A 27254-nucleotide genomic window follows, 5' to 3' on the forward strand; every position below is an offset into this window, starting at 1 on the left:
TATCAGTATGTTAATTAGTGAGTGGGGCTGTGTTTCAATAAAACTTTATTGACAAAAAAAAAAACGTGATGGGACAGATTTGGCCTATGGGGTATAATTTTTTGACCCTTGGATTAACAATAGGGATTTATTTGACTCACGTGGCAAAAAAGTCTAGAAATAGCCTTATAAAAAAAAGCCTAATGATTTATACTCCTACTAAAAATATTTGAGAATGCCAGCCTCTCTAAAACCTTGCTAATAGTGGCTAACAGGCTATCCTGTTTTTGCCAGTACTTCTTTGTCCTTATTCCTGTGTTTGGGGAAACACCTCTGCCTGATCTTCCTACTCAGTAATTTTCTCTATATCTATTCTGTTCTCCATTATCTTTTTTAAAAAATGTTATTGATGGATTGATTTTGGTTTTATTTTATTTTTTTTTGTTGCACTGAATCTTCATTGCTGTGCACGGCCTTTCTCCAGTTGCAGCAAGCAGGGGCCACTCTTCGTTATGGTGCATGAGCTTCTCGTTGCAGTGGCTTCTCTCACGGTGGAGCACAGGCTCTAGGCACGCAGGCTTCAGCAGCTGTGGCACACAGGCTTCGTTGCTCTGCAGTATGTGGGATCTTCTCAGACCAGGGATCGAACCCACGTCCCCTGCATTGGCAGCTGGACTCTTATCCACTGTACCACCAAGGAAGTCCTCTTCATTGTCTTTTGATTTTTTTTTTTTTAGTTTTGATGATTAAATGTTGTATTCATGATTTCTGATTCTCTTCCATAGTAGATTGTTCAAGGAGTCAGTGCCTTCTCTGATTCTTCTGATAATATTAAAAATGTTTCTAATGCCTCTGCTTGCATTGTTATCTCGGTTTCTTTCATTGTTAGTTTGTTTGTTGAGTTGGCCCCTCTCTTTCATGGTGTGAGTTTTCTTGAAATGTTTGGTAATTTGTGAATATGTGCTCTTTTATGTAATGCAATCTGTTTTGTTGTCTGTGAATGCATTTTCTTTTTTACGAGAGTTTGCTACCAGTGATTATGGGCAGAGGGGTGGAAATTACCACAAAAAATGTGATGCTTGTCTTCTGAGCACAGAATTCTTCCTTTTTCTTCTGAATATATCCTGCTTTTCTGTCCCAGAGACCCACGATCACAGCTCCTACAATCTGGATGGATTGAAGAGCCACTTCTTGGCATCCTCATAGGCATTCTCAACCCATCTCTTTCACCTTTAACCTCAGGTCCTGTCCTCTCCCTGGAGAATGTGTTGCCTCTAGGCCTGAAGCAGCCCAAGACCCCCTTCCCATATCACAATCCTCCTTCCGAGCTTTCGATTTGGCCTGCGCTTGTTTTCATTCATCCAGTTCTGTCTGCCAGCATTTCTCAAGAATTTCTCAACATTTTAAATCCAGCAGTATCACCCCTCCTCATCTTCCTGTGAATTTTATTTTGTTTTTAAAAAATGTTTATTTATTTAGTTCAAAGTGTTAGCTGCTTAGTCGTGTCTGACTTTTTGCAACCCCAGGGACTGTAGCCCGCAGGGCTCCTCTGTCCATGGGATTTTCCAGGCAAGGGTACTGGAGTGGGTTGCCATTTCCTTCTCCAGGGGATCTTCCCGACCCAGCGATGGGTCCCGGGTCTCCTACACTGCAGATGGATTCTTTCCTGTCTGAGCCACCAGGGATGGTGGCATCATGTCTTAGTTGCAGCAGGTGGGGTCTTTTGCTGAGGTGTGTGGGCTTCTCTCTAGTTGTGGTGCCCAGTCTCCAGAGCCTAGGGGCTCAGCAGTTGCAGCACATGGGCTTAGCTGCTCCGTGACATGTGGCATCTCAATTCCCAGACCAGGGATCAAACGAACCGAGTCCCCTCTATTGGAAGGCAGATTCTTAACCATTGGATCACCAGGGAAGTTCCTTATGAATTTTAAATGGTATCATTTCTGTGGATTTGGGTAGGAGAGGCTGCTGTGTGTACTTGCTCTTGGTCTTTCCAACTTGATTCAGTCTCAAGGTGACTTATTAAGAGTTTTCACCTTCCTGGGCGCCTTCATCTGGACAAGTTCATTCTTCTCTAAAAATATACTGTCAGAACCAAACTGAGTATCCCGACTATGAACGGATCAGTATAGACCATGGAGATAGAGTGTACTTTCTAGTAAGAACTGGGTTCCCATACTAACTCTGCTCTCTACTACACTGGTCAAGTCCCTTCACTCACCTAAGCCTCAGTTTTCTCACCTGTCAAATGGGAATAACACCCCCTTATAGGTTAATGAAGGCGTCAATTGCAATAATGTGTCAAGTGCTTAACATGGGGCCTGGCCCACAGTAGGTGCCGAAACGTGTTAGTTCCCTTCTTCCCTCTGATCCTGACAAAATTTCCAACACACATCGCGTGTGCTATGGTTGTGGCATGCTTTTGGCAGCCCCATCACCCTGTTAGCTCATACTGAACACATTAGCTAAAAGACCTGCCTTTGTCTCATGAACTTTTCTCAAGCAGACTTTTCCAATGCCTCTCCTTGTATAGGACCTTTACCCTGGCCATGATGCATTTTATCAAGCTGTTCTTGATCCATGTCTAGCCTGTAGAAATTGACCTGAACCCAGATTCCGTCATCCAGTTTATTCCATGTGCCACCCATCTGAATGTCATCTGCAGACTGAATAAAAGAGCCTTCTACAGCCACATCTGGCCATTGATAAAATTATGGCCTGGGATAGGACCAAGGACAGAACCCCATGGCATGCCACCCTTCAGGGGAGAGTAATTTAAGTGACTGAGCAGGATGATTAATCTGTCTAGTTCCTGTAACAGTCTGTCCTTGTGACTTGATTGTAATAATAATGTTAGCAACCAGGTATTGGGTGTTATTTACAGGCCAGGCACTGAGGTAAGCATTTATCATATATTATTTTTTATTTTTCTTATAACAAGTCTATAAGGTAAGCATTTATCTTACTTAGGACTTGGTTGTAAAAAATAAACTCCATCTAGCTTTTGCAGAACAAGGACTATATTACTTCATTGTTGTTGTTGTTTAGCCACTAAGTCGTGTCCTACTCTTTTTCAACCCCGTGGACTATAGCCCGCCAGGCTCCTCTGTCCATGGAATTTTCCAGCAAGAATTCTGGAGTGGGTTGCCATTTCCTTCTCCAGGGGATCTTCCTGACCAAGAAATCGAACCCACGTCTCCTGCATTGCAAGTACATTCTTTACCACTGAACCACCAGGGAAGCCTGTATTACTTCATTCAGTTCAGTTCAGTCGCTTAGTCGTGTCCGACTCTTTGCGACCCCATGAATCGCAGCACGCCAGGCCTCCCTGTCCATCACCAACTCCCGGAGTTCACCCAGACTCACGTCCATTGAGTCAGTGATGCCATCCAGCCATCTCATCCTCTGTCGTCTCCTTTTCCTTCTGCCCCCAATTCCTCCCAGCATCAGAGTCTTTTCCAATGAGTCAACTCTTTGCATGAGGTGGCCAAAGTACTGGAGCTTCAGCTTTAGCATCATTCCTTCCGAAGAAATCCCAGGGCTGATCTCCTTCAGAATGGACTGGTTGGATCTCCTTGCAGTCCAAGGGACTCTCAAGAGTCTTCTCCAACACCACAGTTCAAAAGCATTAATTCTTTGGCGCTTAGCTTTCTTCACAGTCCAACTCTCACATCCATACATGACCACTGGAAAAACCATAGCATTGACTAGATGTACCTTTGTTGGCAAAGTAATGTCTCTGTTTTTCAGTATGCTATCTAGGATGGTCATAACTTTTCTTCTAAGGAGTAAGCGTCTTTTAATTTCATGGCTTCAGTCACCATCTGCAGTGATTTTGAAGCCCCCCAAAATAAAGTCTGACACTGTTTCCACTGTTTCCCCATCTGTTTCCCATGAAATGATGGGACCAGATGCCATTATCTTCGTTTTCTGAATGTTGAGCTTTAAGCCAACTTTTTCACTCTCCACTTTCACTTTCATCAAGGGGCTTTTGAGTTCCTCTTCACTTTCTGCCATAAGGGTGGTGTCATCTGCATATCTGAGGTTATTGATATTTCTCCCGGCAATCTTGATTCCAGCTTGTGCTTCTTCCAGCCCAGCATTTCTCATGATGTACTCTACATAGAAGTTAAATAAGCAGGGTGACAATATACAGCCTTGATGCGCTCCTTTTCCTATTTGGAACCAGTCTGTTGGTCCATGTCCAATTCTAACTTTGCTTTCTGACCTGCATATAGGTTTCTCAAGAGGCAGGTCAGGTGGTCTGGTATTCCCATCTCTTTCAGAATTTTCCACACTTTATTGTGATCCACACAGTCAAAGGCTTTGGCATAGTCAATAAAGCAGAAATAGATGTTTTTTTGGAATTCTCTTGCTTTTTTGATGATCCAGCAGATGTTGGCAATTTGATCTCTGGTTCCTCTGCCTTTTCTAAATCCAGCTTGAACATCAGGGAGTTCACAATTCATGTACTGCTGAAGCCTGGCTTGGAGAATTTTGAGCATTACTTTACTAGCATGTGAGATGAGTGCAATTGTGCGGTAGTTTGAGCATTCTTTGGCATTGCCTTTCTTTGGGATTGGAATGAAAACTGACCTTTTTCCAGTCTTGTGGCCACTGCTGAGTTTTCCAAATTTGCTGGCATATTGAGTGTAGCACTTTCACAGCATCATCTTTCAGGATTTGAAATAGCTCTACTGGAATTCCATCACCTCCACTAGCTTTGTTTGTAGTGATGCTTTCTAAGGCCCACTTTACTTCACATTCCAGGATGTCTGGCTGTAGGTGTGATCACACCATCGTGATTATCTTGGTTGTGAAGATTTTTTTGTATAGTTCTTCTGTATATTCTTGCCACCTCTTCTTAATATCTTCTGCTTTTGTTAGGTCTATACATTTCTGTCCTCTATCGAGCCCATCTTTGCATGAAATGTTCCCTTGGTATCTCTAACTGTCTTGAAGGGATCTCTAGTCTTTCCCATTCTGTTGTTTTCCTCTATTTCTTTGCATTGATCGCTGAGGAAGGCTTTCTTATTTCTTCTTGCTATTCTTTGGAACTCTGCATTCAGATGCTTATATCTTTCCTTTTCTCCTTTGCTTTTCGCTTCCCTTCTTTTCACAGCTATTTCTAAGGCCTCCCCAGACAGCCATTTTGCTTTTTTTGCATTTCTTTTCCATGGGGATGGTCTTGATCCCTGTCTCCTGTACAATGTCATGAACCTCATTCCATAGTTCATCAGGCACTCTATCTATCAGATCTAGGCCCTTAAATGTATTTCTCACTTCCACTGTATAATCATAAGGGATTTGATTTGGGTCATACCTGAATGGCCTAGTGGTTTTGCCTACTTTCTTCAGTTTCAGTCTGAATTTGGCAATAAGGAGTTCATGATCTGAGCCACAGTCAGCTCCCGGTCTTGTTTTTGTTGACTGTGTAGAGCTTCTCCATCTTTGGCTGCAAAGAATATAATCAATCTGATTTCGGTGTTGACCATCTGTTGATGTCCCTGTGTAGAGTCTTCTCTTGTGTTGTTGGAAGAGGGTGTTTGCTATGACCAGTGCGTTCTCTTGGCAAAACTCTATTAGTCTTTGCCCTGCTTCATTCTGTATCCCAAGGCCAAATTTGCCTGTTACTCCAGGTGTTTCTTGACTTCTACTTTTGCATTCCAGTCCCGTATAGTGAAAAGGTTATCTTTTTTGGGTGTTAGTTCTAAAAGGTCTTGTAGGTCTTTATAGAACTGTTCAACTTCAGCGTCTTCAGCGTTACTGGTTGGGGCATAGACTTGGATTACTGTGATATTCAATGGTTTGCCTTGGAAACGAACAGAGATCATTCTGTCATTTTTGAGATTGCATCCAAGTACTGCATTTTGGACTCTTGTTGACCATGATGGCTACTCCATTTCTTCTAAGGAATTCCTGCTGCAGTAGTAGATATAATGGTCATCTGAGTTAAATGCACCCATTCCAGTCCATTTTAGTTCGCTGATTCCTAGAATGCTGACGTTCACTCTTGCCATCTCCTGTTTGACCACTTCCAGTTTGCCTTGATTCATGGACCTGACATTCCAGGTTCCTATGCAATATTGCTTTTTACAGCATCGGACCTTGCTTCTCTCACCAGTCACATCCACAACTGGGTATTGTTTTTGCTTTGGCTCCATTCCTTCATTCTTTCTGGAGTTATTTCTCCACTGATCTCCAGTAGCATATTGGGTACCTACTGACCTGGGGAGTTTCTCTTTCAGTATCCTATCATTTTGCCTTTTCATACTGTTCATGGGGTTCTCAAGGCAAGAATACTGAAGTGGTTTGCCATTCCCTTCATTACAAGGCTCTAAAGGGGAGGTGCTCCCCAGAAGCCAAAAGCAGTGATGTTCCTGGGCGACATGAGGACAGAAGCGGTGTCAGGAATGGTGAATCAGTGCCTGGGGCCCTCTGGGTTCCAGAAAGGCCTCTATGGCTCTTATCTTTACATCTGTCAGTATCTATCCTTTTTTAATTTTTTAGTATTTATTTGGCTATACCAGGCCTTAGTTGCAGCATGTGGGATCTGGTTCCCTGACCAGGGATGGAACCCAAGCCCCTACATTGGGCACTTGGAGTCTTAGCCACTGGACCACCAGGGAAGTCCCTGTATCCTTCTTCTCACCTGGTACAAACCAGCTTTCTGTTTCTTGGTTCACCTAGTAGACAGTAGTCCCACTAGCAACTCTGAGCTCATGTTCCCCTTTTCGAGAAAGCAGTCAGATCTTCCCTGAGCCTGTTCATCCCAATTCCCCAGGATTATTGGCGCTGCACGGAGGCTTCCCTGTAGGTCAGACAGTAAAGAGTCTGCCTGCAGTGAGGAGGTCCGGGTTCGAGCCCTGGGTTGGGAAGATCCTCTGGAGAAAGAAATGGCAACCTGCTCCAGTATTCTTGCCTGGAGAATCCCATGGACAGAGGAGTCTGGCTGGCTACAGTGTATGGGGTTGCAGAGAGTCAGGCATGGGTGAACACCTCACACTGCTACTGGCCCTGCCCGGATCAGATGCCTGCTCCCAGGCAGCACTGGGGTCGACACTGTCTGGACGTGACCTCCAGGAGTCTTGGGCTATAACCTGGTGGCCGTGGGGCCAGCGATGTCCAGAGTCCTGCCCCGTGTCATTTGTACATTTTACAAGTGAAAGGGAGACCCAGAGTCACATGGCAAGTAAGTAGAGGAACCAAGACGTGATCCTGGTCTGTCTGATGCCAAAGCTGGTGGAGCTGATGCTGTGCTCCTTGTATCAGGCCATGTGGTCCCAGGGCAGCCCCTGTGGTGGATTGGATGGGGCTGGCCCGTGTCCCCACTGGGGGAGCTTGAGCACCCAGCTTTGCCTCTCTGTAGTTCAGTCCCAGATCAGGACTCCGAGGTTCTTGGTTAGTTGGTTTGCTTGTTTTATTTATTTGTTAATTTTTTTGGTGATTCGGCAGATGCTTCAGCTCTAGTCGTCACAGAACTCAGAACTGTGATGAGGAACCTGACGCTTCAGAGGTTACGCACAGACAGTGGAGTCCAGTAAAACTGGGTTCAGATTCCAGTGCTGCCACTTTTTCACTGCTGGCTCTCTGCCCCGGTTTCCATAACTATTAATATGAAATGGAGGTGATGCTACCTACTCTATCTGTTGGTGTGACGATTCAATGAGATACTACAGGTAAACCACACGTGGCCCGTATAGACCAATCAGTTCTATTGATGTTACCAGTTGATTAACGCAGAAACAATGGGAAAGGCACAGAAATCCAGAGGAGAAAGCCTTTTTCTAGAGAAGATTTTTTGTTGTTGTTGTAGACCATTTTGTAAAGTCTGTATTGAATTTGTTACAGTATTATTTCTGCTGTATGTTTCGGTCTTTTGACCACAAGGCAGGTGGGAATCTTAGCTCCCTGACCAGGGTTCGAACCTGCACCCCTTGCATTGGAAGGCACAGCCTTAACCATTGGACTGCCAGGGAAGACCCCCAGCGGAGATAGCCTTTTACTCATTGACAGGGTAGGGAGCGAAAGGTAGATTGGCCAGGGTTCCAAGGGGAAAATGATGTTGAAACTTGAAAAGTGGAGAAGAGGATTGAGGGAAGGGCCAGTCCGGTAAGAATAGGTACAGGCATATGAGCACATTCAGGCATGTGAGGGACCAGTGGGTAGTTTACTGTGATAGAAGTAAAATATTGGGAGCAAATGGGGTTGTGAAGCTGGGGTCCGATCGAGAAAACATTGCTTGTTCGTGTGTCCATTTGGCAAGTATTTGTCGATGACTTGCTGTGTGCCAGCCACTGCCCTGGGTCCTGTCGGTTCTGCAGTGAACAGAATAGGCACAAATCTGCACGTTTGTGGCACTTACTGCTAGTGATTAGAGGTAGGCACTAAGCAAATAGATAAAATACAAAGGGAGTCAGAGGGGGAAAAAAAAAGGCAGGGAAGCAGGGTGGGGGCTGCGAAGAGGGTTGTTATGTCGCATAGGCCCTTGGGCAGAGACTAAAGGAGGGGCAAGGGGAGAGCTTTGGGCGGAGAAGACCGTGAAAATGAAAGGCCTGAGGTTGCTGCTTGTGTGGCTGAATTAAGGGGGATGAGGGGCAGGGTGGTGGGAGGCCAGTAAGGAGAGTTAAAGCCAGTCGTATAGAGCCTTGGGGCCATTTGTAGAGCTTGTGGGCTTCCCAGGCGGTGCTAGTGCTAAAGAACCCCCCTGCCAGTGCAGGAGACGTGAGATGCTGGTTTGATCCCTGGGTCGGGAAGATCCCCTGGAGGAGGGCATGGCAACCGACTCCAGTATTCTTGCCTGGAGAATCCCTTGGATAGAGGCGCCTGGCGGGCTACAGTCCATAGGGTCGCAAAGAGTCAGACACCACTGAAGTGACTGAACACAACAGGATTTTGAATGAGTAGGGGGGACTCATGGGAACATTTTCACTGACGGAGGGCCAGGACCGGACAGATTTTAGCAGGATACGCTCCCTGGCTATGTGGGGAGAGTAGACAGTGGGGAAGAGCAGATGGGGAGGCCCATCAGGGCTGCTGCAGAAGGTCTGTGGAGGTGACAGTGACTCGGGCTGGGGGGCAGCAGTGAAGAAGAGAAGGCAGTGGGTGCAAGATGGAGTCACTTGGATCTGTGGTTGGACCCAGACATGGACCCGGATAGAGAAGAATCAAGGACTTTAAGTTTTGGTCTGAAAAGCAGAGAAAGTGGTCTTCTCCTGCGATGGGGAAGAGAGTGGAGACAGGTTTTAGGAGGAAGATCAGAGATTCAGCTTCAATGCTATGAAGACCTCAGTCAAACAGCTGGAGGGGACTTCCCTGGTGGTCCAAGTGGTTAAGACTCTGAAGTCTCAAGGCAACAGGCATGGGTCCAGCCCCTCTTTGGGGAACTAAGAGGGATGGCCAAAAATAACAATAATGAAGGTAGCTGAATATGGGATTCTGGAATTCAGAGGAAAATCCTGTCAAGCTGTATCTATCTGCAATGTAGAACCATTGATTCTTTTTTGAGAAGAGAAGTAGGGTGGATGGAGGTCATTAGTTATGCAGGTAATATAAGAAAACAACATCCCTAAGAAAATATTTTTAACCTGTTAGATCAACCCACAATCCCTTTTGGTAATTGCCACCCATTCCTAATCCCAGTCTTCCCCTCCTGGAGTAACTGTTGTCCTAGGCTGGGCATGCCTCCTTCCAGACCTTTCTCTGTGCATCAACATACCTCAGCGAGTCCGTAGACTACATGTAGTATCTTGGGAGTGTAGGTATTTTAACAAAATGGTAACGTAATGAATGCGTCACACGTGCTTTTGTGGCTTGTCATTTGCCCCTCTTCTCTGAACTGTGTCTTAGAGCTCTGCCCTCGGTGTTACAAACAAACCTAGCTTTTTAAAAACTTGTCACCGTATGTTATGGACAGACTGTGGGTTATTCAGCCGTTTTCCAGATGGAGGACATTAGCATTTTGCACATTCCTCCTCCAGCACCTGTGTGGGTCTCTCTGGTAGATTCCAGGGATTGAGCTGACTGGGTCTGAGTAGATTGAAGCTAGGCGGGGTTTTGTTTTGTCTTGTTTTAGTGGAGACTGCCACGCCGCTCCCCGAAGTGCCTCTGTCAGCTTCCTCACCAGCCGTGGCAGGTTTTTAATGAGGGATGCCACGGGGATCTGTGCTTTAGAGCAAAGCACAGTGGCGGGCTGTGGGTTGGAAGGAACGAGCAGGAAGCCAAGAGACCAGGGAGTTAGTGGGCTGCTGTTCCACTTTTGGGTTTCCCTGGTGGTTCAGCAGGAAAGAACCCGCCTGCAATGCAGGAGACGCAGGAGATGCAGGTTTGATCCCTGGGTCAGGAAAATCCCCTGGAGGAGGGCGTGGGAACCCACTCCAGGATTCTTGCCTGGAGAATCCCATGGACAGATACAGTCCATAGGTTTGCAGAGTCGGGCATGGCTGAAGCAACTTAGCATGCACTCACGTTCTGCTCTTAAGAACCCACATTTTAGGGGAGACACAGGCTACTTTCGGGGCTGAGAGAGATGGTTCCCTTCCCTTCCTTTCCTCCTGGAAATAGATTAACACAAACGAAATGCCGCTGTCCTGCAGCCTGCACGCCTGGCTTCTTCCCTGTCAGCCAGTTTCTATTCCTAGCCCTCCTCACCAGCTAGAAGTCATCCTCTCCTGACAAAGACACCAGTCGAGACATTATAAAATTGCTGTTTTTATTAGAGCAGACCAACTCCTCCATCATCAAGACCCTTATCCTGCCTGGTAGCGTCCTTGCCTGACATGCTTGGCGGCGCGTTCAAGGGCTGGTGCATGACCAAGGTTGTGTTTGTCACTAGCCTGGCGCCTGTTGGGAGAGTGTGATCCCAGCCCCACTCCCAAGACAGATGGAATCCTACAGCCAGCTGCTCTCCTGTTCCTACACTCTCCTGTTCCTGCATGGGGAAAGGAAAGTTGTAGCCTCCGAAAAGTTACGTCATCTTTTCTTTGCCTGAATTTCAGGTGGGTGTTAACTTTGTATAAATTGCCTTCCCGGTTAGCTCAGGGAACTAGGTCTAGGGTCTAAACTTCAAGTTTAGATTTTGTGCACTCATAATTAGAAACTTTGAAATGTTTCTCTTCAGCATCATCTTCATTGCTAACCTTTATCAAGAATGTATTACACAGTCGGCAATATTTTAAATGTTTTGTGTTTATAAAGTGGGTGCTTTTAATCACCATCCCACTTTTTTTTCCTTTTTTTTTTTTGCATTTTTAAATTGAGATACTTAATTTATGTAACACAAAATCTGCCATTGTAACGTGTGCAATTCCTGGACCTCCCTGGTGGTCCAGTGATTAAGCGCCCCCACCCCCACCCCCTGCCGAGCTTACACTGTGGGTGGTGCAGGATCGATACTTGGTCAGGGAATTAAGATCCCGCATGCCTTGCATTAGGCTTCCCAGATGGTTCAGTGGTAAAGAATCTGCCTGTCAAGCGATTTTCCATTGTATGGATATGCAACAGCCTGTTTTTCCTTTCACCCATTGATGGACAGTTGGGCTGCTTCTGCTTTGGGGCTATTATGATGCATGTCCCTGGGACCACATCTCACTTTGACAGCTGAGGAGACTCGGGCACCAGCATCATTTCTCACTCAAACAAAACAGATGGGATTCTTACCCAGGTGCCTGGCTTCACAGCCGAGCCCTGACCACCCAACTTGGCTGTTTAGCTAATGAATGAAGGTCTAGGAATTCTGAACCTATGCCGCATACCTTCGCAGCAATTGTGTTTCCAAATTAAATATTGAGCCCTGTGGTCCGAGGAGTTCATTTTGGGGGAATTGGGTCTGTCCTGTTTGAATCATCACCACTGTGGGACATCCTGGCTAAGCCAGGATTGTTCATTTAATTCAGAATGTGTTTACCAATGGTCTTTGATGTAATTGACTCAGTCCTGCCCTTGGGAGTTCATGGTCAAGTAACTGACATAGGTTCCCAGGATGCAGACAGTGGGACGGAATTGTGTGTGCAGGAGGCTGATTTGGGTTGCGGGGAGGGGCTCTCTGTAACAACTGGAGGAGGAAATGCAACCCACTCCAATATTCTTGCCTGGAGAATCCCATGGGCAGAGGAGCCTGGTGGGCCACAGTCCAAAGGGTCACAATGAGTTGGATACATCTGAGCAACTGAGCACACACACTGTGGATGAGGGAAGTAGGGACTGGGCACAGGGAGGAGCTGAACTGTGATGCCAGCCGTGCTGATCCCCCAGGGAGCTGTGGGAATGGGTGGCCCTGCAGAGGTGCTCCCAGTCGAGGCAAGGAGCCTGGGTCTCTGTTCCTTTGTCACGAGTCAGTATCAGAGATCAGACATAACCCGGCATGAGAGGGGCTTCTCCCTGGGAAGGGACACAGCTCCCAGCAGCTAGGGACGTGACCTGGGCTCACGTCCACTATACACACCTAGCCCCATGTCCATGGTGGCTCGGATCAATGCTCCCACAGAGAAAGGTCTGTGAAGATGCTGCCGAAACGCAGCTGAATGGAGGGTGTAAGCCAGCCTGGGGTGGGGGTGATCAGGGAGGAAGGGTCATTTTAACTGTGCCGTGAAGTGGACCCCAGACCTGCATGTCCACTGCCAGCCACAGTCATGTTTCCCTTTGAAAACCAATCAATCAGTCCTGAATATTCTCTGGAAGGACTGATGCTGAAGCTGAAGCTCCGATACTTTGGCCACCTGATGTGAACAGCCAACTCTTTGGAAAAGACCCTGATGCTCGGAAAAATTAGAGGCAGGAGGAGAAGGGGGCGGCAGAGGATGAGATGGTTGGATGGATCACTGACTCGATGGACATGAGTTTGAACAAACTCTGGGAGATAGTGAAGGACAGAGGAGCCTGATGTGCTACAGTCTTTGGGTTCGCAAGGGGTCAGACACAACTTAGCGACTGAACAACAAGGTGTCACTCACCCATTTCCAGAAATGGTTGATGATGTACATTTGGTTGTGGGGCCCTTTGCTTAAAGTTGCTCTTCCTCCCTAGACCATCTGCTCCAAGAGGCAAAGGAACCTGTCCCCATGTTGAAGAGGAAGTGCTCAGTCAACCTAAAGAGGGGGAAGGGGAGGAGGGAGAAAAGGGGAACTGGGCAGGGAGAAAAAGATCCCAGTGCCACATGGCCAGGGACGAGATAGGGTGAACCGTCGTCTCCTCTACGTGCCTGGATCTCTGGGACCTCACACGGCAGAAATCTTGACTAGTGTGTGAGATGACATCTATTCCGGGACCCTGAGTTCCACCCACTGCACCACCCTAGACTTGAGCAGGACATTTCACTCCTCACCACTTAGCACCCGTCATCGGCACAAACGGACTTTGCCCCGCATCAGGCTTTGAGCTGGCCTTGAAATGTCAGAAGCCAGGGGATCACCAGTGTGCCCTGACCACTCCTCTCAAGACGGCTCCCAGGTCTCCTGGCGCTGGGCCTTTGCACACACTGCTCCTGACCGGATGCCTGCCCCGTCCCTCCTCTGCCCACCCCCACCCACCTCTGAGCTCGCTGCAGCCAGCGTCCTGACCTCTTCTCTGTAGAGCCCGCCTGGCCCCGAGCCACACTGGGCACCCGTCCTCTCCACCCGCGGCTCCCGGGCCAGCACCCCCCCAGCCCCGCCACCGCGTCCTCTCCACCCGCAGCTCCTCCAGTTCCTCGAGGACAAGGAGCTGATCTTCCTGCCTTCATCTCCTTCTTTCCCTCCTCATCCCTACCTTTCTGCAAATTCACCGCCTCAGCCCCCATGGGCCTGCCATCCCAGTAGGGGAACCACAAACAAAACAGAGGTAATTCCAGAGCGGGGTAGGTGTCGCTGCCATGTTGAGGAGGCTGAGAAGGCCGGGAACGGTCAGAAGGGGTCCCCGGGAAGGGCCCCACGTGCCCGCGAGCAAGAGGAAGCGTTCCTGGCCAGGGAGACCGCAAGTGCCCCGGCCCTGAGAGGAGAGAGGCACGGCCTCTTGGAGAAACAGCCACAAGCGCTGCTGGGCTGAAGGGCTGTGCAGGGTGGGGATGAGGTCAGGAGCATGGTGAATCCAGATTATTTATCGTTGTCTCCAGCTCTTAGCTAGCACCCACCCCGTAGGAGAAGCTCAAGGAGTCTCTGTTGGATCGATGAGGCAGGGCCCTGAGGGCTCCCCCATCTTCAGAGGGGTGGGGAGGGGACGGTCCTGGGAGGAGAGCTTCCACTCAGGCAGCCCCGCTTGCTGGGCAGGAAGAGTTAGGGAAGATCCTGGTGATGGATGCACTCGGTGAGAGGTCCATTCCTTTAGAAGGAGATTCTCAGTGGACCTCCTTGGTGGTCCAGTGGTTAAGCATCCACCTGCCAAGGCAGGGGACGTGGGTCCGATCCCTGGTCCAGGAAGATCACACAGGCTGTGGAGCAGCTAAGCCCGTGAACCACACCTGCTGAGCCCCAGCACCCTAGAGCCTGTGCTCCACAGGAGAAGCCACTATGATGAGAATTTCTTGTACCAGAAGTAGAGAGTAGCCCTGCTCACCGCCTCTAGAGGAAAGCCCGCCCGCAGCAACAAAGACCCAGTGCAGTCAAAAATAACTAATAAAACATATTTTAAAAGAAGCTACTCTTTATATATATATATATATATATATATATATATGTAAAAAAAAAGCTCTCGGATGCAAACCAAGTGGTGGAGGCGGAGACTGGAGGGAAAATTCCACCCAGGTGACGTCTCTCCTCTCATCAGGCCAAGTGCTGCTGCTGTGGGCTTGGAGGCTCTGACAGGCAGCAGCCGCCCTGAGTCAGTTTAGCACCAGCCTGGCAGCTTGAGAGCAGACCTGCCTCGTTCCTTCCTGAACACTCAGAGGCTGTCTGTACAGCTGGGCTTGCGCGGGGACCCTCCAGGCCTGCGTCCCCTCCCGAGCTCTCCTCAGGGTGGACGGTGGGAACAGCCTCAGACCCCGGCAGTTCTGCTCCAAATCCTCCACTAGCCTCCTGGCTACTTCAGAGTAAGCCCAGAGTCCTCACCATGGCCTCCACCCCCCACCTCAGGGCCTTTGCATGTGCTATTCCTGCCACCTGGAAGCTCCTTTGTCCAGATTCCCATAGGGGTCTCCTCCTCCACTTCCTTCAGTCTCCATTTGAAAGTCATTTCACCAGAGGCCTTCTCTGACCCCCTGGCTAACATAGTAGCTCCACCCTCTATTCCCTCTGTTTTCTTCTACCTCTTATTTTCCGCAGCACTGAGCTTCATTTGATATAATATACCCCACCCCCCCACTTTTGTTTTTAAATAACCTGTCTCCTCTCACTAGAATGTAAGTTTCTTGAGAGCTGAGTCTTTGATGCGCTCGCTGTGTGCCCAGAGGAGTTGTTCAATAAATACTGAGTGAATGAATGAGTTGGGGAAATGAGGTCAGCGCCACCCGCCACTCGGGGTCGTGTGAATGTGGAATTTCGAGCCTTGCGCTTCCCCCTGTGTGGTTTGCACGCTTGCATTGCCCTGCAGGTGGCAAGTAAACACACGCTATTTCAGAAGGTCTGTATTTCTCTTTGCCTTCTGTTTATGGCAGGCGATAATGATTTTCCATTTATGGCATTAATATAAAGTTTCCTTTTTGAAGCACGCTCATTCAAGATTAAAAAAAGAGAAAATCTCTCTTTGCCTGCCTAAAAGACAGTTTATAATGCACATTGCTGTCTTACAAAAAAAGTTTTCTGAGAATAAAAAGAAATGTTAATTCTTTTCGAGTGGCTATTGAAAAAGATTTTATAGATAGCTGTGGAAGAAAAAATGGTTTCATGAAGATACAATGTCCTGTGTCCTGGAGTCCAGGAGGAAACCCTAGATTCTGGATCTGCATGAATATTCTACTAACCTGAAACGAAGTATAAAATCTCAAGGTGTACATTGGTTGCAGGAAATAATGGTGCATTTGAGAAATAACCCCAAGTCTTCCTTTAATGATCCATCTGACTTGCGCATAAGCATGTGATTTTGTCGTTCTGTCTACCCCTGGCCATGAGAAACTTTGCTTCAGTTTGTGTTGTTTTGATCCACCTCTAGGGGGCAGTCTCAACCGTTGGTTTAGATCTTGCAACCTAAGCGTACAGAATGTGGAGTCTCTGTTATTCTTGTTTTAAGGATGGGAGTGCATCTGATATATCAGCAAAAGCCTCAACATACAAGCTCAGAACTATACTTTTTCATTCAAGTAATATGCATTCAGGACTTACTGTGCTGTGCTGGGAAACCCAAATCACTGGGAGAATACTAGGATGGGTTTTGAAGGCAGAGTAGGAGTTTCGTACTGTAAGATACATTTGGATCATCGATTTCTGGGAGCATAGGGCCATCATTGAGAACATTCGCTAAGGCTTTTTTTTAAATTTATTTACTCATTTTTTATTTGACTGTATTGGGTGTTAGTTGTGGGACCCAGGATCTTCATTTTGTCTCAGGGGATTTTTCATTGGGGCCCATGGATTCTCCAGTTGTGGCTCAGGCTCCAGAGTACGTGGGCTCAGTAGCTGTGGCTTGGGCTTAGTTGCGCTGCAGCTTGTGGGATCTTAGTTCCCCAACCAGGGATCGAACCCATGTCCCCTGCATTGCAAGGCGGACTCTTGACCGATGGACCACCAGGGAAGTCCCTCAGGTATTATTTTAAACCTCTACTAAATGCTCCGCTCTTGCTAGGACCTGGTGGTGACTTCAGATTCAGATACCTCTTAGAGTTAGTTCTACCACTACATCACTGAGAACTCACTCAGTGTGAATCACACACACACACACACACACACACACACACACACACACACGGCTTGAGTAAAGAAAATAATGTGTCAACTCTTGTGACTTATAAGTCCAAGTAGTGCTGCCTTCAGGCGGGGCTAGATACAGGGATTAAACATGGTTGAGAAGTTCCCGTTTCTATCTGGTCGTCTATCTGTGTCCTCAATTCTGCTGCCTCTATGTTGGTGTTACTCTTGGACAGATCTCTTCATGGACCATAGAAGGACATTTGCAACTGTGAACCTAATCAGCTGATAAAAATAGCTTCTTCATTTTGGTGGCCCTTATAGCTCACAGCTCATGCATACATGCTAAGTCGCTTCAGTCGTGTCTGACTCTGTACAACCCTATGGACTGTAGTGCGCCAAGCTCCCCCCTCTATGGGATTCTCCAGGCAAGAATACTGGAGTGGGCTGCCATGCCCTCCTCCAGGGGATCATCCCGACGCAGGGATCAAACCTGAATCTCTTACGTCTCCTGCACTGGCAAGCGGGTTCTTTACCACTAGTGCCACCTGGGAAGCCCCCTTCACAGCTCATGTCAGCTAATAATTCCAGGGGAAGAGAGAGAGGGACTTTTCCAGCAGATTCAACCAATCCCTGGTTTGAGTCTGTTGACCTGACTTTGGGCACAGCCCTAAACCAGGCACATGACCAGGGAGACAGACTAACCAGATTAGCCTGGCCTTGGCTGTCCAAGCCTCAGTCATGTGCCCACCCTTGAGGGGCCACCAGTGTGATTTCCACCCACACCATGTATGCTGAGAGTGAGGAGAGATGGTTTCCCAAAGGAAAACCGAGGAGCTGTAACTAGAAAGTGAATAGGGGCTGCCCTGGTGGTCCAGTGGTTAAGACCCCGAGCTTCCACGGCAGGGGGCATGGGTTTGATACCTGGTCAGGGAGCTAAGATCCTGCATGCCCCGTGATGCAGTCAAAAAAAAAGGAAAGAAAAAATGACAAAAACAGCAGATGTCCACTCTGTTCCCCTGGACATGGCTTTGGGGCAAGTGGCTTCAGCTTTCAGAGCTTCCGTTTCCTCCTCTGTAAAATGGGGATAATGATCCCAGGGCATAGCATTCTTGCAGACACTCACAAAAAGCACCTTAAATGGTCATTGAAGTGGCCCAAAACCTGGGCTCCAGTAACCTGTAACGTTCGCTTGTCACTCATAGATGGTCCCTGCGGTAAGATGCGGCCCTTGGCCGGGGGAAGGGCAGAACAGATGGAGTAAGTCAGGTGTGTGGAAGTGCTCTGTGAACTCTGCGTGGTGCCCCTGACACAGCATGTTCACAGCCTCATCGTTAAGCCATTCCAAGTTATTGTTCTTCTCCGATGGGACTTGACACCTGCAAAGTCGGGTCCTTGACATCTGCCGGCCCTGAAACCAACCCAACACTCTCAGCTGCTCGTGAATGCAGCTCAGCCTCTGGTGCTCGCTAAATCAACCCTCTTTAGGAGAATTCCAATCTTCTGGCCTCAGAGGAGTACGTGATCCCTGAAAGATAGACTCTGTCGAGCTCCTTTAAGCATAACTGATTCTAGGCCTTTCTTTCCAATTCCATTTTTCCCCCCCAGAGAGAATTAATAATATGGCCATTGATAAAATTCTACAAATTTTCTCTGGGGCCAGCATTAGGGATAAAGATGATAAGGATAACAATGATGGCAGTGGGACTTGGCTTTCACGTCACGTCCGAATTCCTTAGACCATTTGCCATACTTAACTCGAGCCTCCTCGGCACCTGTCACTCGAGGCAAACCCAAGTTCTGACCGATCCATGGGGCTTTCAGGCTTTTTCAGACTCCCAAACCTCAGCTCCTGCTCCTCCTGCTGTGTGGAATGCCTTTCTCTTGTTGTCCAGTGAGCCTTTTAACTTTTTTTTTTTTTAATATCTGTGTGTGTGTTGTGTGTGTTAGTCACTCAGTTGTGCCCGACTCTTTGTGACCCCATGGGCTGCACCCCCAAGGCTCCTCTTGTCCATGGGATTTTCCAGCTAAGGGTACTGCATTTCCTTCTCCAGGGCATCTTCCCGACCCAGGGATCGAACCTAGGTCTCCTGCACTGCAGGCAGATTCTTTACCAACTGAGCTACGAGGGAAAATATTTAATATTTATTTTTATTTGTTAATATTTATTTGGCTGCTCCAGGTCTTAGTTGTGGCACGCAGTATCTTCCATCTTCGTTGTGGCATGTGGGCTCTTCAATTTCGACATGTGGGATCTAGTTCCCTGACCAGGGATCGAATCCAGGATCCCTGCATTGAGAGCATAGAGTCTTAGCCACTGGACCAGCAGGGAAGTCCCCAGACTATTTGAAAAGTGAAAGTGAAGTTGCTCAGTTGTGTCTGACTCTTTGCGACCCCATGGGCTGTAGCCCACCAGGCTCCTCTGTCCATGGGATTTTCTAGGCAAGAATACTGGAGTGGGTTGCCATTTCCTTCTCCAGAGGATCTTCCCAACCCAGGGATTGAACCCAGGTCTCCCAAACTGCAGGCAGATGCTTTAACCTCTGAGCTACCAGGGGAGGCCCAGACCATTTAGTTTTCAAATCTCAGCTCAAAGGTCTCCGTATTTATTCATTTATTGAGAGCCCATTGTGTGCCAGGCACTGTCCTAGGGGCTTAGAATACACAAAGCGATCAAAACAGACACAGTCTCTGCCTTCATGGAATTTACATTGTAGTGCAGGGGGGATGGCCCAGTAATAAGAGGCATGATGAATAAGATCAGGGAGAGTTTATATTAGTGAGGGTTTGGGAGTGTGTGTGTATGTGTGTGTGTGTGTGTGTGTGTATACATGGCTTGCAATTTTTAAAAATATTTATTTTTTCCTGCATCGGGGTTTGGGTGATCTTTGCTGTGGCTCAGAGTCTTTAGTTGCGATACCCGGGCTCAGTCCTTGTGGCATGTGGAATGTTAGTTCCCCAACCAGAGACTGAACCCACATTCTCTGGATTGGAAGCTCGGCTTTTTAATCACTGGACCACCAGGAAAGTCCCTGGAATTTTAAATAGGATGCCTGGGAAGGACGTCGCCAAGAAGGTGAGATCTGAGACCAGCCTTGAAGGAGATGAGGAATCTGGGTATTTGCCCAGGGGAAGGATGGTGAGTCAAAGGCCCTGGGTGGGTGGGCACAGGCTGGGTGTTTCGGGTACCTGAATGATGAGGTGGTCAGAGACGTGGGTGGAGGCCCAGTGGGCGGGGCCTGGTGGCCACTGGGAAGCCCTGCAGAGTCCAAGGCAGAGAAGTGAAATGATTCGGTTTCCCTTTCATCAGGACTCCCGGGCTGTCGCAGGGAGAATGGACGGCAGTGGGAGGGCAGGAGCAGGAGGACAGTGAGGAGTCCTGAACTGGCGCGGTAGCAAGGAGGTGGGGAGACGTGGTCAGATTAGGGAATATGTGGTATTTCTCACATGATGCTGATGGATTGGACTGGAGTGGGAAAGTGAGGGAGTGAGCGAGGCTTTCAGGATGACTCCCAAGGATTTGAGCCTGGCCGTGCCCTCAGGAGCCTCCCCAGTCCCCTCCTTCAGATCCCTGGCATCACATTTGATACACTTTTGTTATAATCCCTTGGGGCTTCCCTGGTAACTCAGCTGGTAAAGAATCTGCCTGCAGTGCTGGAGACTGCTGTTCAATTTCTGGGTCGGGAAGAAACCCTGGAGGAGGGCATGGCAACTCCAGGATTATCGTCTGGAGAATCCCATGGACAGAGTAGCCCGGCGCGTTACAGTCCACAGGGTCGCAAAGAGTTGGACAGGACTGCTTATGCACAGCATAGCATAGTCGATCGTCTCCTTTCTTTGGCCTCAGATGCCCTTGGGAATCTGATGAAAGTGACGGACTCTCTTCCCAGAAAAATACCCTTATGCATTCAATTGAATGGGTGTCCCCAGACCCCACTGCAGGCCTTTCCCTAAATTATAGACCCCTGGCCAGTGTGTTGCTTGACTGAGCGCATGACAGCAGGGGCTGCCATTCACATCCCTCAGAACCGGAATGCGGGGCAGAGTTGTGAGGATCAGCCCCTGACTGCGGGTTGGGTACCGTCTACAGACAAGCTGGGATCTGCCTGCCCACTGGGTTGAAGTTTTTGTTAAATCCTCATTGCATAGGTAACAGCCACACAGTAAACACTTGATCAACATTTGCTAAAAGATGATGGTGATAAACTTGGTACTTTACACGCTTCTCCTATGTTTGCAGGATGTCTGATGTGTGTGCGTGCTCAGTCATGTCTGATTCTTTGCCAACTCATAGGCTGCAGCCAGCCAGGGTCCTCTGTCCATGGGATTTTCCAGGCAAGAATACTGGAGTGGGTTGCCATTTCCTACTCCAGGGGGAAGGCTTAAATATTAATTCTCACTCACTCACTCTCACACTCTACATTCTATAGCCTGAGAAATAAAGCCTCAGCAAAGTGAAATAGCCGTGCCAGGAAGAGAGGTGTCTGGCATCTGACCAGGGCGAGAGTTAACTGGTGGGCACTGGTCATCCTCAGCGGTTACCATCACGGAGCTGGACAATGTGGAAGCTGAGACTGGGGCCCAGGGCTCTAGGCTTCCCACAAGATGGTTGGTTTCCCCACTTTCTCACGGTTCTACACTCCAGAAATTTATAATCCAGCTAGGGAATCAGTACTAAGAAGAAAGAAAAGGATCCTTAATGACTTCCACTTTTCCCCTGGTTAATTCTTAGAGTAGACCTGCAAGGTAGACCTTATTAACATCCCCTTTTTACAGACAAGGAAACAGAGGCTCAGAGAAGGTAAGTAGCAGAGTTCAGGGCTCCCCTCCAGGTCTCTAAATCCCTAGATAATGAGTGAGCAATAGATATAGTTAAAGGCTTACAACGTAGCACTTAATTATATATGATTTCACCCTGTATTGTATGTAACTTAATACTAATTGCGGGGTTTCAAACTGAGCTGAAGTGAGAGGGGGTGAGAATGGCAGAGGAAGCCTTCATGGAGACTTGGGGAGCTGAGCTGGGCCTTGGAGAGGATCTCGGGGGAGCCGGGAGGGGAAGGGAATCGAATAATTAGGGCATCAGGACAGCGGTGAGCTGGGTGGGGTGGGGCGGGGCTAAGATGGTACTATTTCAATAATGGAACTCCGTAAATGGAATTCTAACTAACATTCATTGAGAACTACCCAAGTGCCAGATTCCGCGCTGTGGCCTTTTTACTGTTATTGCATCCAACTCACCTTCCATCCTATGTCGTTGTTGCTGTTGTTTGGTCACTAATTTGTGTCTGTGACCCCGTGGACTGTAGTCCACCAGGCTCCCTGTCCATGGGATTTCCCAGGCAAGCATATTGGATTGGGTAGCCATTCCCTTCTCCAGTGGATCTTCCCAGATCAGGGATGGAACCTGTGTCTCCTACATTGGCAGGTGGATTTTTTTTTTTAAACCACTGAGTCACCAGGGAAGCCTATGAGGGAAAGACAGATCCAACCGGACAGGTACTATTGTCACCCCCATTTGACAGAAGCAAGTAGCACTGTTGTGACTTGAAGCCGTGTCTCCCAGGTCGCGCTAGTGGTAAAGAACCCACCTGCCAACGCAGGAGGCGTAAGAGATGTGGGTTTGATCCCTGGATCAGGAAAATCCCCTGGAGAGGGGAATGGCAACCCCTCTAGTATTCTTGCCTAAGAAATCCCATGGACAGAGGAGCCTGGCAGGCTACAGTCCATAAAGTCTCAAAGAGTTGGACTCAAGTTAGCTACTGAGCATGCAACCCACACTGGACTCCAAAGCTCACATTCTTCACAGCTCAAGTTCAATGCTGACCTGATTAGAGGTGGGCATATTGTGAATAATGAGGAGTAAACAGGGCTGGTCCAGTGCCTCGCTGGCAAAGTGTGGCCCACGGGCATTGCCTGGGAGCTTGTTACAGGTGTCAGCTTGGGCCCCTGAATCAGAACCCCGCTTTCCACACAGTCCCAGGTTATTTGTGCACGCATCAGCATTTGAGAAATATGGGGTTGATGAGAAGTTTTGCTGGCTCTGTGCCTGAGCTCTTCAAATCTTTCCAATGACATCTCCCTCCTGGCAGAGGCGAATGAATGTATTCCCGGAGGTGAAAACCCAGGGCAGCCCACCCCAAGCTGAGATCTCTTTGAAGTCTCATATTTCATCTAAAAATGTCATTGAATATTTCATCCCGTACCATAATATATCAGTGGCCATTTTAATATCTCAAAATAGTTATGTAAATTACCGTGGAGTAGGATCCGTGTTTCCAGAAGGCGCATGGGATGGGTTTCCTTGTATCTTAAATGGGGTGGTAATAACCACTTCAAGGGTTGCCGCGAAGATCAAAGCAGAATCATGTATATGGAAATGCTGCGTCAACTGTCCGCCTCGTATACACGTTGTTTTGAAAAAGGAACTGAGAATCCTCTCCAGACCCTATATCCCGCAACCTACCAGCTCTCCTGAGGTCACGGTGCTTTCCTCACAGTCAAGATGAGGCAGGACTCAGTCCAGGGAGGACCAAGGAATGTCTCTGGGCTTCTCAGGAAGCCAGGGAAATAGGAATAGGAACACCTATTGCTAGTTTGTTTAAATTTCTTATGATTTCATAGTATCATCCTTTCTTATTATTCTTCACTTCCTGATTGGCTAGATTAGCTAGCTGGAAAAACCTCAGGAAAACTTGGAGGCTTCAGAGACTCAGGGTGAAAGAAAAGATGGGAATCCAGCATCCTGTCCCTAGGTGGCTCAGAGAGAGGGGAGCATGGGAGGAAAAGTGGGGGGCAACAGGGAAAGAAGGAAGCAGCCACAACCTAGGGTCCTTCCTGCAGGAAAAGGGGTGAGAGGAGAGCTAGGGTGTCAGCGCTGGACTAGCAGGGCCCCTCTGGCCTCCCCACCCCGGGGACCCGTTTCCTTGGAATCGGAAGGAGACAGGAAGGCAGAGGGAGAAAGGCACAGACAGCTGAGATGGACACAGACAGCGACCATCCATGTCCAAGGCCAAGAAAGAGGGGCAGCCAGAGAAGGTGCGGGGGGAGGGGGTGGAGGAGCCTCATTCGGAACCTCAGAAGCTAGAGGCGGAGAACTTGGGGAACGGACAGGTGGGAACAGCTCCCCATGGCCCCGGATCAATGGAAAAGGATGAAGTCGGAAAGAGCTATCATATTTGCTTAAGGAGGTTATGGGTCACCCTTGGGAAGAGTTCTGGTAGATTAATGGGGTGCAAGGCAGATTTTGAGAAGCTAAGAAGAGAATGATGGAAATTCTTTTTTTTTTCTTCTCCCGATGACAATTGTTAGGATTTTCACACAAATTGTGTTTCTATTACAAGCGTCTCACTTGCCTTTTAACACTTAATCTGTCTGACTTGTGACTAGAAGCCAACACTGTCTCTTTAGTTAAGAAGTTAAGTTAGTTAAGCATAGAAGATGGCAAAGCACTGTTTACAGTATGACCCTACTTTCGTTTAAAAGAATGTGTGTGTGTTTATAAATGTAGATATATGTATATTATAAGCAAAGAAAAGCATCTAGTGGAATATGTGTCGAATCATAATGGAGGTTTTACTGGTATTACGTACGTCACTTTATTCATTTGTTTTTGGCTGCGCTGGGTCTTCCTCGCTGCTTGTGGGATTTCTCTAGTTCCCTCGAATGGGGGCTACTCTTGGCCGGGGTGTGCGGGCTCCTCCCTGCGGTGGCTTCTCTTGTTTCAGAGCACAGGCTCTAGGTTTACCGGCTTCAGTAGTTGTGACACACGGGCTTAGTTACACCTGGACATGTGAACTCTTCCCAGACCAGGGATTGAACCCGTGTCCCCTGAATTGCCAGGCAGATTCTTATCCACCTCACCACCAGGGAGGTCCGTATGTCACTTTTAATACTTATAGTTTATTATACATTTACTGCCCCCTCCCCCACAGGGCTGTAAAAGTCTTTAATAGGGGTTATCTCTAATCATCAGGCCATGGTATACCACTTAGAATTCTATTGGCTGCAAATGACAGAAACTCAGTTGAAACAAAATAACGTTAGGGTCATAACTAAGTTGTCCAGCCGCTTCTTCAGGCATGGGTGGATCCAGGGGCTCAAATTCTGTCATTAGGACTCTCCATCTTTGCATCACTGGGATCTGCTCTCTTCTTCCTTGCCTTCATTCTCAGGCATTTCCAAGCCTGCGTCTCGTTACCTTAGCACCCGAGTGGAAAGAGAGTAGCTTTTCCCCAGGAGTATCAGTAAAGTCCTTGGGCTGACTTTCAAGGGTCAGGCTCAGGCTGAGGCTCATCCCCTGACCAGTGGATCCTTGCGGCCAGGGGAAGTACTGTGTTGATGGGCGAGACCAAGGTCAAGGTCATATGACCTGAGCGGAGATCAAAGGAACTTTCAAGGGCATCTAAGGAAGCCAGCGAACTGGGAAAAGGGACTGAATGGTTCCCCCAAAGAAATCCAGAGTTCTGTGACCAGAAGGGGAAGCAGCAAACCACAAACGTCTGCTTCAAAGGGACCTTCACTCTCTGCATCCTATATTTTTATAATGACCGAGTTGTTTATAATAAGCATGCATTTCTCTCACAGTGGCAAGAAAAAAAAGATGAGATTTCTCTCTCAAACAACTGATCTGGGTTCCATCTGGTTAGGGCAATAGAGATCACCAAATCACGAGCATGGAGAAAACAGTAAAGCCCAAATCTTCTCAGAGTCCTTGATTTTATTAGGGCATGGGAGGAATGAACAGTGAGGCTGGGGAATCAAATCGCCCTTTTCCCTTTCGTAGACTGTTGGTTGCGTATGTTCGAGACCCACTGGGCCGTCAGACAGTCTCTGGGGCTCTGGGTCGCCCTGGTGATGCGCCCAGGGGGCCGGGCCTTCGTCAAGGTCAGCCTCTGCCTCCCGGCCTCCCATGGGGCGTGTGCTGTACCTGGGCCTCAGCAAACGCTCCCCTGCATTCCGACATCACACCGCTCTGTTTCTTCATTTCAGGGTTACGCTAAGGACATGGTGACAGACTTTGATGAGAAGCACGATGAGTATTTAATATTGCTCCAGCAGAGGAACCGGTAAGATGCAGCCGCCCGACAGCAGCCCTTGATATTAACCAAATCAAAAGCCTATTTAGAGTTATTAACAGCGTGCAGGCTTGGTTTCACATCGGAACAGGCTGCAGTCGCCCTCCACGCGGAGGCTTGGAATAATATCTGCCATCCCAGTTCCTATTTCTCCATTCACTGATTTAATCACATCTTTCGATTGAACTGTAGCAAACCGTCGGACGTGTGGGGCCCGCTTCTCATCTCCGTGCCTCCGTTCTGGGAGGAGCTGGGTTTGTTAAGAAAAGCTAGAATTTGGCAGGGCCCGTGTGTGAATAACCTAGCCTGTGATCTCACAGGCTTTGAAGGTCCCCAGAAATCTGAGCCTGTAATCATGCCTTGTTATGTAAAGGGGGAGTCCTTTTACACTTGTGTTTGAAGTTGGTCAATGTCGTTTAAAGCTGTCAGTCCTGATTTGACTCTGCAGTGCCGGTTCTCATAAAAAACCTGCAGCCCGATGCCATGTGTACTGAGGTCAAAGCTTGTGGTCTGGTTGGAGAGTATTATAATGTTCTCCGGGCGTTTGCAAGGCTGCGCAAGTTCACTTGCAGTTCATTATGGTTTGTCTTCAGGCCCTGGAACCTTGGGGAAAGCTGGGTTTGCAAACTTAGATGCTAAGAGGGGTCAGGCAGTGAGCGAAGCTAGCTCGGTGGGGACAGTGGGCGCCTGGAACTCTCACGGGCCCAGGGGTTCATATCCTCCAAGGAGACACTGAAAATCTGGACTTGTGTGGTGAAATATCCTGAGTTTTAAAATGTTCGTGTGTACGTGCTAAGAAGCTTCAGTTGTGTCCAGCTCTTTGCAACCCTATGGACTGTAGACTGCCAGGCTCCTCTGTCCATAGGATTCTCCAGGCAAGAAAAATGGAGTGGGTTGCCATGCCCCCCTCCAGAGGATCTTCCTGACCCAGGGATCGAACGTGCATCTCTTGGGTCTCTTGCATTGGCAGGCAGGTTCTTTATCCCTAGCACCACCTGGAAAGCACCCCCAAGATGTTGGTAATGAATTCAAATCAAAGCCCAAAACAGGCAAAAAGATACTACAGCTCCACACCCCCCAGATCTGCAGGAACGGGAAGGACAGGGGAACTTATTTGGGACTTTGTGCTTTGGGGCTGTGCTTGGGGTCTTGTAGGCAAGAGAGTCTGGGGGTTCTTATTCTGAATATGAATTCAGCCGTTCTCTGATGGGCTGGATTCCAGGTGCTTGTCAGCTGGGGCCCTGGAGGCGTGTTGCACCGGGAAAGCTTTTAATGTACAGGATTGCCCCACGTGTTGTAGGAGTTTAGCATCCCTGCCTACCTGTCCTCTTACTAAATTTCACTAAGACCTCCAGTATCTATGACAACGAGACCTGCCCTCATTCCAGATGCCTGCATGCAAGGCAGTCCTGCCCCCGATAGAGCACCTTTGAATAGATAAACTCTCCAAGAC

General features: G+C 48.3%; 1 protein-coding gene across 2 annotated transcripts in view; it reads left to right on the forward strand.

Moving 5' to 3' along the window:
* Positions 1-27254, forward strand: part of KIAA0556 (KIAA0556 ortholog) — a 233269-nt gene that overhangs the window by 34272 nt on the left and 171743 nt on the right. For both annotated transcript variants that reach the window (XM_018040845.1, XM_018040846.1), the window contains exon 3: positions 25716-25792. In XM_018040845.1, the coding sequence (XP_017896334.1) occupies positions 25716-25792 (77 nt within the window). The remainder of the gene's footprint in view (positions 1-25715; positions 25793-27254) is intronic.

The sequence above is a fragment of the Capra hircus genome, chromosome 25 (assembly GCF_001704415.2).
Source record: "Capra hircus breed San Clemente chromosome 25, ASM170441v1, whole genome shotgun sequence".
Taxonomy (NCBI): Eukaryota; Metazoa; Chordata; class Mammalia; order Artiodactyla; family Bovidae; genus Capra; species Capra hircus.